The sequence below is a fragment of the Spermophilus citellus genome (genome assembly GCF_964194105.1).
Source record: "Spermophilus citellus genome assembly, chromosome: 7".
Taxonomy (NCBI): domain Eukaryota; kingdom Metazoa; phylum Chordata; class Mammalia; order Rodentia; family Sciuridae; genus Spermophilus; species Spermophilus citellus.
In genome coordinates, this window is record NC_138188.1 from 120,102,018 (window position 1) to 120,113,853 (window position 11,836).

At 46.0% G+C, this 11,836-nt stretch overlaps 1 protein-coding gene across 1 annotated transcript in view; it reads left to right on the forward strand.

Annotated features, from left to right (window-relative positions):
• The window catches only part of MASP1 (MBL associated serine protease 1), a 63,856-nt gene extending 53,619 nt beyond the window's left edge, over positions 1–10,237 (forward strand). The window contains exons 11-16 of the mRNA XM_081301651.1: positions 2,312–2,449; positions 4,569–4,682; positions 5,201–5,386; positions 7,165–7,232; positions 9,105–9,204; positions 9,538–10,237. Of these exons, the coding sequence (XP_081157777.1) occupies positions 2,312–2,449; positions 4,569–4,682; positions 5,201–5,386; positions 7,165–7,232; positions 9,105–9,204; positions 9,538–9,728 (797 nt within the window). The 3' untranslated portion in view covers positions 9,729–10,237. The remainder of the gene's footprint in view (positions 1–2,311; positions 2,450–4,568; positions 4,683–5,200; positions 5,387–7,164; positions 7,233–9,104; positions 9,205–9,537) is intronic.
• Positions 10,238–11,836: the final 1,599 nt, after the last annotated feature.

Consider the following 11,836-nt stretch of genomic DNA (forward strand, 5'->3'; position numbering starts at 1 on the left):
TGAGAGTGAGGGCTCTCCAGGGGACACACACATGTCTTGCCTTTGTTTGGGGTTTGTATCATGCTTTTATTTTTGTGTCATGCTTTTCACACTATTGAGAACTGAAAGAATCCTAAATTAGACTTCATGCCTCGTATGTTGCTGGTTTCAAGGACTATCGTATCCGGTGTTCTACTACATTTCAGATTCTTGTTTTCTTCTAGATGTTTGGAATTTATGTTGTGACATACCAAGATGCTGAGGTTCTATGGAGAATATTGGGACATGGATGGGGATGAGGCATTAGGCTGCTTCTCCTAGTGATTCAACACCAACTTAGGGACTGACTCGATATGGGGGTAGAATAAAAGGGAGGCAACAGAAATGTGGTTGTTGCAGACATTCACAGAGGTCTGGCTAACAAGAGGAGAAAGTTCATGAAAGCTGGTGAACAGGGCTTAGCATCTTTAACTTTGAAGAGTTTAAGTAGGCAGTAAAGAATAGTGAGTTCCAGAGAAAGAGGGCAGATTTAAAGACACTGAGATGAAATTCATTAGCATTTAGGTAGAATATGGCAGAGGGGTGGATTTTCATCTATTGGAAATGTGCAGAAAACAAAAAGGAGCCTAAGGCCTCAACAAGGCAAATACCAGCATAGAGATCATGAAGAGATGCCCCAAGAAAGAAACAGAGCAAAAGAAAGGACCAAAAAAAAAAAAAAAAAGTAGGGAGGGAGAAAGGAGAAAAGAAAAAAGAAAGAGGGAGGAGCAAAACAAGAAGAAAAGTATTCAGAAGCCAGGGACAGGAAATCGTCAAGAAGGGTGAAGAGCTCAAGGGCATGCATTACAGCTGAGGGTCCAGGAGAAGGTCCTGGGGTGGATGTTCCCCAGCACAGGCCCAGGTCTCAATGGCCATCTCAGGCAGGACAGAGAACAGGACCCCCAGTTGCATTATGTCTTTCTCTCATTGTCCCTCCACCGGGGGTGTTTCCCTCCTCCATTCCTCCAGCCTCTTCACTGGCTCTGAGAAGAGCTTCTACGTACAGTAAAAATTATGCACTCAGTCCTCCAGGGTTTGATTCCCTATTGACTACACGTTTTTGTGTGTTTGTTTGCTTTTGTTTTTGTTTTTATTCTTACCATAATCCCTACCTCTGCAAATGAAAAGTCTCTTTGTAGACATTGGTTTAGGCTTTGCTCTTTCAAAAGCCAAAGCCTATCCATTCTTCCCCAATGTGATGGGTATCCCAGCTTCAGTGTTTGGGGAATCCCAGGACAAGGAGAACTAATGCCTAGGAGGAAGAATACATCAGACAAAATTTAAGTCTGTATAGTATGTGGCACTTTCTTCTTCTAAATCCAACTCCAAAGGAGAGGGAAGACTGAGCATCCACCCCTCTGTGCAGAAGCTTGACTGTGGAAGGGAAAAGAAGAAGCTGTGGCACGAGAGAGAAGCAGGGAAATGGAAGTTGGTTTTTAGGATGAAAATGCTTGACCTTGTTTTAGAGGCAGAGGAGAAGCAGAGATGGAAAATACAGGAGCTGAGCCAGGTCCCTGGGAGTTAAGTGAAGAGATCCAGAGCACAGGATTGGTTATGAAGAGAGAAAAATTGACAAGAGGAGGATATCAGTGGAGCAGACCGACACTTCTTGTAGGGCTTCTCTGAGAATAGGCCTCTGCAGTTAGAGCATGAAGTTCCTTTATTAGTCAGAACTTTCTTTTCTAAATGACAGAAATGCAATATAAACAGCATAAGAAGAAAAAGAAAGAGAGAGTGTATAGGTTCCCATAATGAAGAGGTTCTACCAAACGGTCTCAATATGGTTAGTTCAAAGGGCTCAAAAAATCGGAAGACAATCTCTTCTCCCCTAGTCTTCCAATTCCACTTTCTTCCAGGTGAATAGCATTATTCAGCAAACTCTTCATGAGAGTATCACCAGCAGGTGTGGGCTTATGGCCAACAGCCAAGCAACCCCTGTAGAAAATGACTTTCTCTTTTTCTAGTATGCTTAGCAAAACTTTCAAGCTAGGCTTTCATTGGCTTGGCCAAGGTCACATCCCATCTCTAAGCAATTGCTGTGATCAGGGGATCCAGGGTTTTGATTAGTCACAATTCTCTTCCCTGAAACCAGAGGTGAAGTCAGTCCAACTTAGGCTACATGGACCAAAAAATGGACCCTGAAGAAAACTCATGGTACCATTATCAGAAGGGGCAACAGATGTTGGTTCATCAAAACTAACAGGTGTTCCTAAAAGGATGATAAACTGGTAACCCTGGAAATGGGCAAGATGGAGGCCAGAGTATGATCTGTACCTTCCTCCCTTGGCTGCAGTGTGTGGTCTTCCCAAGTTCTCCCAGACGCTGATGGCCAGGATCTTCAATGGACGCCCAGCCCAGAAGGGCACCGCTCCTTGGATTGCCATGCTGTCTCACCCAAATGGGCAGCCCTTCTGTGGGGGCACCCTTGTAGGTAAGGAGGAGGTGGAAGGGGTGAAGGACTCAGGACTGGTGGCAGGGTGGGGGCTACCTGATCCTGTTCCTGAAGGCAGACCAAGTTCTCTTTGTTCAGAATCGCTGTCTGTAGCAGTATACTGTGGTAGAAGGAACTCTTAACTGGAACCAGGAGACGTGTGTTCCAATTCTTTGAGATGCCAAACACCTCCTAAATCTCATCAGTCTCTGGCCCCAAGAAGGACCCAAGATTCCACATCAGGGAATCAGACTATCAAACATGAATTAGATGTAGATGAATGTAGATGATTTCAAGTTCATTCGTGTTCTTACCTCCAGGAATGGGTGAATTAGCAAATGGGATATGTGAAGTCCCCACTCTAATTCCCATGAGAGCAGAGATGAAGGATCACACTCAGTGGAGCCTCAATGGGACACAAAGAGCAAGCAAAGGTGTTAAAGAAAGGAAGAAATAAAGCCAGCTGTGGCTGAGGCCACCCAGTGGGGAGCAGGGCTGGGGAGAAGACCAAGAAAGATGAGGAAAGGGAGATAAACAGAGGGAGCCGTTCAGCAGCAGAAAGGACCAAGAGACAGAAAGAGACCAATAAGAGAGACCTAGGAAATAAGAGAAAGGAGACTGAGGGGTGAAAAGAGAAATTAAAAGGCACAATACAACAAGAAGACAGACTGGTAAGATGTGTGATACCCGAGGAAGAGGAGAAATCATGGAAGAAGAAAGGGAGGGTGGACCCCCACGTGCAGAGAGGAAGAGAGGAGAGCTGGTGAGGAAGAGTGGCAGGTGAGCTGAAGCCAGGCCAGGTGGCTTGTCAGGCAAGTGAAAGAGATGGATGATGTGCCCAGTGTTTTAAGACTTAAATTCATTGTTTTAAACCTTGAGTTTTAAAAATCAACAACGTTTCTGCCTTATTCCCTACAACTCGTGTTTGAGAGTTGTTTGAAGTTCACTTCTCTACCCTCACCCAAGCCAAGAGCTCCCTCACGCCTCACCCTCCCAGAGCTCTCACAAACTAGACTCTCTTTCCTCTGTGCTTCGGTTTTATGGAGGGAAGGAGACGTAGGAGAGGGCAGGAGAGCCCAGAGGGAGCTAAGGGATGGAGGAGATGGCAAAGCACAGTCTTGATGCCCACAGGGAGGCTGGGCAGAGGGATTGGCAGAGCTGGAGGGTGAGGCCATGCAGACAAGCCAGTGCACAGTGCTGGGCTCATCTAAATAGCCCAGATCCCCTTTCTGAGGCAGCCTCCCCTAAACTGGGTATTTTAGCCAACCTTACCTACCTGAAAAGTCAACCCAACATCTCCTGACCATGGGTGGGGTCAAGATCAACTAGAGGGGAAAGAGGGTAGCCTTGTGATGGTTTATGTAGAGCCAGGGGCCGAGGAGTTTGGGATCTGCTCCAGAAAAGTACCTCTTCCCTTGACTTTGAACGCTAACCTAATAACCCTGACGATTACCCCCTAAGCCTAGAGCCTTTCTTTTGGCTTGGCTCATCCAGGGTATACCTCAGAGTTCAGCTACTTATGGACTTGTCATCTGTCTCACCTAAAGGATAGCCTGGCCTAAACTAAACAAAAAAGTTGAGGAATATATCTGCCCAGGAGAAGAAGATAGCCAAGACATAAGAAATATACTTGGCTGCTAGCTACTGATCATTCTACTCAAACTGTAATGAGCCCATGAATTATTTAGGGATCATGCTAAAGTGCAGGCTTTGATTTGGTTTTCATTTCAAAGGAGTTTCCAGGTGAGGCTGATGCTGCTGATCCAGGGACCACACTTTGAGAAGTAAGGCCAGAGAGGCAGCCAGTGAGCACAAGTTGTTGTGGGCCCACCTTCAGCTGTTTATCACCCACATCATAGGTTTAAGGGAACCCTGAAACTCTCTTTAAAACATTCAGTCCTGGTGTGATTTGAAACAGGCCATTGAAATCAGGTTTTATACCTCATCTTCCAATTAGTACCAAGTAAGTGTCTGAGACCATGAGATGCAACAGAGAGGGGTTTGGCCTTTGTAAGGTCTGAAGGGGTGCCCTGGAACAGTCTCGAGTCCCTTAGCTCAAGACACTGGGAGGCAGGACAAGGTGGTGAAGGACGTGGTGTTTGTGTGTTCTGTTCTCCAGGCTCCAACTGGATTGTGACTGCTGCTCACTGCCTCCACCAATACCTGGATTCAGATGACTTGACCCTGGATGACTCATACTTGCTCAGCCCTTCTGACTTTATGATCATTATGGGTGAGTGAGGTGCAAATGAGAAGTGGTTCTTGAAACAGAGTTCTGCTCCTGCCATTTTTCAAGGCTTTCCTGTATAAGATCAATAGCTGATTCAATTCAGGTATACACTCTGCCAGGATTGAATGACACATTGTCATGAATATCTAACTCCTGCCCACAAGGAGCTACCGTATAACAGAGGAACAAGATACAAATGCAGGGCCATCTGACCCAAGGTAGGAAGCAGCTCATTTGGTAGTAGAGGGACAGGTGAAGGGCCACGGGAGTTCATAAGGGAAAGATTTCTAACTGAAATGTCTGAGAGGCTTCATGGAGGAGGCAATGTGTGACCGAGGCACTGGGAGGTGAGGATATTGGACTGTGGCAAGAGGCATAGGAAAAGTTTACTAAGGCAATGGGTGGGTGAAAGGCAAGGAAAAGGTTAAGTCTGGAAGCAGGCGCTGGATGGCACCAGATGTGACAAGGTGGGACCTTATCCTCCATTATCCTCGTGCCTCACATGTCTTCCTCTTGCACAGGCAAGCACTGGAGGCTCCGGTCTGATGAAAACGAACAGCATCTCGGTGTCAAACATTTCATCCTCCATCCGCTGTATCAACCCCACACATTTGAGAACGATGTGGCTCTGGTGGAGCTGCTGGAAAGCCCAATACTGAATGACTTTGTGATGCCCATATGTCTGCCTGAGGAGCCCCCGCAGGAAGGTACCTTCCCCAAACCCCGATCCCACCTCCGCAGCGCAGCTGGGATCTGAGCAGGGAGTTCTCCAGTCTTGGGGAGGCTCTGGTGCCAACTGAGTCAGCCATTGGTGGCTACATAATCCCCTGGATGCCTGCCCTAAAACTGCAAAGTCAGAACTAGTTTGGAGGTAGTGATAGGCACATAGTGAAACAGGCAGGCCCACTGATCCAGACAGGAAAACAAAATCCAGAGTAGTGATGGCTACAGAGAGAATTTATGATAGGGTATTGGCAGAATAAATAAGTAAAAGGGAAAAGCTGACTACCAACAGGAAGAAACCTCTACCTCTAGGTCTTGGGGAACAAAAGGAAGAGGCTGGAATTATAGAACCTAGAGGCTTGGAAAGGGGCCCTTTGGAGCTAGAACTTAGACTTCCACAGAAGAGGCTGATGTGTTAAGGAAAATAGTTGAAACCAATTGCCACCAGTAGAGTGAAAAACCATTAAGGAAATCCTCCAGTCTCCCTGAAAATGCCCCCTATGTTCAGGACACCAGCCGGACAAGCAGAACTGCTGTTTCAGAGTCTCACTCCTAGCACCACAAAGCAGAGCATAGACAGGTAAGGCTGAAGCCAAGGCAGAGTCAAATCCCATTGCTTGCATCTCCCAGTTAAGTGATCAAAGGAAAGTACTTGGCCTCATTAAACCCCGTCCACTTACTTCTAAACTGGAGACAATATCCCTTGGGGTGATTGTGATATTTAAATAGATAATATAAATGAGATAACATAAATCCAACATATAATAAGAGACCAGCTCGTGCTGGTTGACTTCCTTTTCATTCTAAATTCAGTGATACCATATCATAATTCGTTCCTTTAGCTCAAAGCTGCTAAAAATTTTGCTAAGATAGAATTTAAGAAGTTCTTATGGGAAGTAAGCTGACAGAAAAGGCACAGAGTCAGCTGACTTTAACCATTTGGGTGCTGTGTACTTATCACGTGCCAGCTAGTTTGTATCCCTTCACTTACTACTCATGAAAGCCTTGCACGCTGGTATTATAGTCCCATATTATAGATTAGAAAATCGAGGCTTGGCAAAGTAAAGTAATTCATCCAATATATAGTCTATAAAAAGCAGATCTGAAGCTAGTGTCCAGGTTTTCTGACTTTAAGCCCAGTGCTATTTTCAGTATCCAGGCTCTTTCTCAAGTAAGATTACAGTTGTTCTGTTAGCATTCAATCCATTTCCACATTGTCCCCAGATTTGCCAACTTCATAGCTTCTAGAATGTCAGAGCTAGAAAATATTTAGAGAATGCCAAGTCCAGCTTCATCATTTTATGGATAAGGGGGCTGAGGCATAGAAGGAGAGAAATCTCGGATAAGTCTTCCTAAAGGTAGCGTAGCATATTGTTGGCTAGGCTGGGCTTTTAATTTATTCACAATAATTTGTTGAGCACCTACTATGTGTCAACATCCTTAGAGGCCAGGGGATATAATAGTGAACAAGGTAGATGAGATTACTGCTCTCACAGAGCCTATGTTCCAGGCTTGTTGGGGGTAGAAGAAAATAGACAAATAAATCAGGTGACATATCATAGAAACAAATGTCCCCTATTCTGTCACAGATCACCTCCAACTCAGCAGCCTTTCCCATCTTCCTCTCCATCTTGCTGCCTTTTTCTGAAGTAGCAAACTCAGCCCTTCCTCTACAGGCAGAGGGTGACAGAACTACAAGATGCAGCATTCTGAACACCCCACAGACAGCCCCTGTGTCCTGACAGTGTCTCCTCTCCTCCAGGAACCATGGTCATCGTCAGCGGCTGGGGGAAGCAGTTCTTGCAGAGGTTCCCAGACACCCTGATGGAGGTGAAGTTCAATCTATATCCTACAAACAATGACACCTTGGCCCTTGCTGGCCTTCATGCTTCACATTGCTTTCTCAGGATTTGGAGGCGTGGGAAGGCTGGTGAAAGAGAGGCCAGAAATCCAGTCTCCCCTCCAAAGTTCAGTGGGACTTTGGAACCCAGAAACCTTGACTTGTTTATTCTGATGATGGTGGACTCTAGCCTCCAAATGCTTTTCAATGTCCATGGTAGCTTATTAAAGCCCCAGATTATGGAAATTCTCCAAGAAAACGACAGGTTTGGACACCACAAAGGTTCATGATTCATTTTACACCACGAGGACGACATATCCAAGAACGGGACAGGCTCTTGCAAACCCCAGTCCTTGCAAACATAAACTTCACCATTGCATTTAGAAGGTCACATTCCTGTCATTTTAGAAAAGAACTCCAAACTAGACATAAAGAGCCAAGCCCTGGCTCCCCATCTTGGCTTCTATTCATTTATTGGATTATCTGAAAAAGTCATTTTGCCTCTTTAGGCCATAGCATACCATCTCCAACTGCCAAGTTCAAGGGCAACACTAGATGACCTCTATGAAATGCCTGGCTCTAACATAACTAATTCTGTGACACAGCTAGCTTCTAAATCCTTCAATATGCATTATTTTAACACACTTTGAAATTGCACATCTGAAACATCCCTTCATTCATGAACTCCCAGTTGTTTATTTAGTGTCTCCTCTATAGTAGCTGTTAGGTGTACTGGGGTGGAGGGTGGATAAAAGGACAGATCTGGTTCCCAGCCTCCTTGGGCTTATAGTCAAGTAGGTGCATCAGAAAGTACTTATGGGTGTGATAAAGGTGATGATGGAGAAGTTCAAGGGACCCTGGAATGTGGGGGATCCAATCTTATCTTGGGGATTGAGGAAGACTTCCCCAGGACATGACACTTAGGTGATATACTGAATGATCAGAAGAGGTTAATTGGATACTCAACAGTTTAGTGCGGACATGTCTCACAATGTGGCTTCCTCTTCCCACTTATCTAGGCAAGGCCCTAGCCCAAAAAGAATCTGAATGGCCTCTGGTTCCCTCTTAATAAGGACCAACAGAAAGTGTATGTTGGAGCATCTGGTCCATTCAATTCTTGGCCAGGTTGAATGAGATTCATGTTTCCCCTTTTTATTTCAAATAGTTACTCCAACATTTACCACATGCTGAATCCAGAATGATGATGATCACAATATCTTGTTTTTATGTATCCATTTACACCTCAATTTTTAAAAAATATTGATTATTTACTATTTTCCCAGTTATGTAACATAGAAATGGACAACATACAGACTCAGTGTCCAGAGGCACATCCTGTACTGAGGGAGAGAAACACAGTGAATGTTTGCTGTAAAGCAACACAGAATGACCCCTAAAGTACTAATAGTTACAGCTTTTATACTTTTCAAAGCTCTTGTTCATTCGTTTCCTCTGCAAATAACTCCACATGATTAGTATGTCAAACACGATGGCTCCCACATTTTGGATGAGGAAATAGCCTTGGAAGGCCGAGAATCAGTGATTAAGCCATAAGCCTCATCCCACGGTAAGAGCAAGGGAAAGAAACAGACCATGGTTCTTGTACATAATGACATATTTGAACTAATGCATATGCTAGGCAAATTGTAGTATCTCCATTTTATAGATATAAGAACTGAGTCCCAGGGAGGCCAAGTTACTTGTCCAAGGTCACATATACCAACTGAGATGGGACCAGAACATGAGCCCTGGGTTCTCCATTCAATTGTTTCTTCACTGGCACCAAATCTAAGGTGGATCTAGACGCTCCAGGGGTGTCAGAATGGCAAGGAGTGGGAACCAACAATAGCCTTGTGTTCCAGATTGAAATCCCCATTGTTAACCACCATACCTGCCAGGAGAACTATGCTCAGCGGAAGAAGATCATAACCAAGGACATGCTCTGTGCTGGGGAAAAGGAAGGTAGGTTATGCTGACATACAACATGGGCACCAGCGCCCAGCAGTGAAGGGCCAGAGCCCTCCCAACCTGTGGGGAGAGCTTCCATTGCATCCGAGAGAAACATGCTAAGGATTTCCATCACTCCTTTCTTGAACCAGCACTTTCTAAAATCATTTTGAGCTCTGAGGCCTGAGGGAAACGACTCAGAGCTCAGGTTTGGGTCACACGGTCTGCTGCGCCCTCTAGTGCCAAATTCTCTAAACTACAAGTTAGACTTGGAGAGAAGGATGCTTCCTCTGGATTTGGGCTGGGAAGGGACACCCTAATTTTAATCTGCATCTCCTTTACATCTAGGGGGGAAGGATGCCTGTGCAGGAGACTCTGGAGGTCCCATGGTGACTCTGGATATGAAGAGAGGCCAATGGTACCTGGTGGGCACGGTGTCCTGGGGTGAGGACTGTGGAAAGAAGGATCTCTATGGAGTGTATTCGGACATCTACCACAACAAGGGCTGGATCCAGAGGGTCACCGGGGTGAGAAATTGAGTTCAGCTTTCAGTCAGCACTGCCTTCTGCGGTCAGTCAGCAGCTGAAGATAATTATCTCATGCTCACAGTCACTTCTCCCTGGCCCCTCAGCCTTCTCCCCTTCATTCAGCCCACCTGTCAAAGAGCAAGTGCAGGAACATGCTGTCTCCTTCCCCCTCTCTTTAAGAGGCAAAGTAGCAGAGTGGGCAGAACTCAAGGCCAAATCCAGGTCCCCTTCACTTACAAGCGTCAGGATGCCGGACAACTGATTTGGCCTCTGACTCTGCTTCTTCATTCATAACATTGCAAGTGACACACCTTACCTACCTCATAAAAGTCTGATGATGATCAAATTAATTAACATATACATAGTTCTTAACCAGTGCATAGCCTAAACTAAGTGTCCCATAGATGTGACTTAGATCAACTATAGGCAAATGAAGTCCCCTTGCAAAACCCCTGGCTGGGTCTCAGGCCTGATTAGTGATACACCTGTCCTCCCCCATTGACCATCTCCTCCATTTGCTCTCTATGTGCTTCTTTGCCACATACAACTCTCCCAACCCCAACCCTCCCCCATTAAGAATTAAAACAAACAAGGGTCTTAGTCCTGCGGCTTGCCCCACAGCAAGGTGGTTATGCCCTTGAGCTAGGTACCAAGTTGTGACAGTGACAGAGAAGCAACTGCCAGAAGAGAGACTGGGGATGGGGTTCTGGGAAGTCAGATATTTGATGCTAGAAACAGTTTTGTCCCCCTCCCAGCTCATCCTGTGATCCTATGCAAGTCATCTCAAAGGGCCCTTTCCCCTCATCTCAAAGGGCCCTTCCAGCTCTGACAATCCAGGATTCAATGAAGTCCTATTTTCCCTGATGAGATGAGTTAAAGCCAAAGTAACCCAAAGGCCAAAATTTCATTAACTTCAAAGAGCTTAGATGGAGACAAAATGCTGTTGCTGCTCCTGCCATCTCCACCACTGTCCACCACACCCTGTTTCCCAAAGACAAAAACCAGGCAAAGTGCAGCCAAAAGATCTTTCCATATTCCTAAGAAAAGCAACTGCTCTGGACCCTGGGCTCCTTGCCTTCCCTAGTCCCAGGCTGCTGCAGGTGGGCACTGGCAAGCTAGACCTCAGGCCCCTGAGCTCTCTGTGTCCACTGATGGCCCCAGGCAGCCATTCCCAATTCCTCACCCCTGTGCTGCACCCTGAGCTCCCTAGCCTTGCAAAGTCATGAATGTTCTCAATCAGTAATCCTCCCTCATCCAAGAACCACTTCCTCCTTGCTCAGGGGGCTTGTAAAGAACTCCTCAACTCCAGAGCTCCAAGATACAAGCTCTCCAGGGATCAGAAGTCCCGAGTCTCTGTCTTCTGTTCTGCCAGAATGTCTCTTGATGGAAAATTTGAGCTCTTGACCTGCAAGGCAGCTGCTGTGGTCATTCTGGGTCTCTTGCTAAATGAGGAAGTAAGCAAGTACTCGTAGGCATTAAGCCCTCAGCTGAACACTCAGGGACAGCCATGCAAAACCTGCCTCGACTTCTGTGTGCCCTGCTTTTTCTTCTGCAAAGGGCAGAGGATAAGGAAGTCCAGCTTCATCAGATGCCAATCAGTCAAGCTGGAGTTCTGTGTAAAACACCAAAGAAGAATTGTGACATCAAATTTTTAAATCACCCCAACAGTCATCCCAAGACACTGTACCTTCCCATGTCACAGCACTGCCTGGGAGTTCCACAGGCTTGAGGCTGTGCTGTCTGCTGCACCCGGTAGTGGGATGAGAAGAGTATGAGTCACGCCTTCCAGGAGCTCCTACTGAGAGACGTGACACCTAGATAAGTGACTGCAGTGTACAGGAATGTACCCCACAAAGTGCTAAGTTTGAGAGAGGCACAGAGGTCAAAGAAAAGTCATTCTGGTATGGAGATATTGGGGAAGGAAATGCCAGAAAAATCTTCCAGGAGGAGATGGTCTTGAGGAGGGTGGGCATCTCAATGGGTAAGACAGAGGAAGCCTTCCAGATGGTGAGAGAACAGGAGTAAATATTCACTCAAGCTTCTCTAGGTTACCAAAGCTTCTCCCATGAAATGGCACATCCTAGAGACCAGTGTCTGTGAGGAGAACCAATATCTAAAGG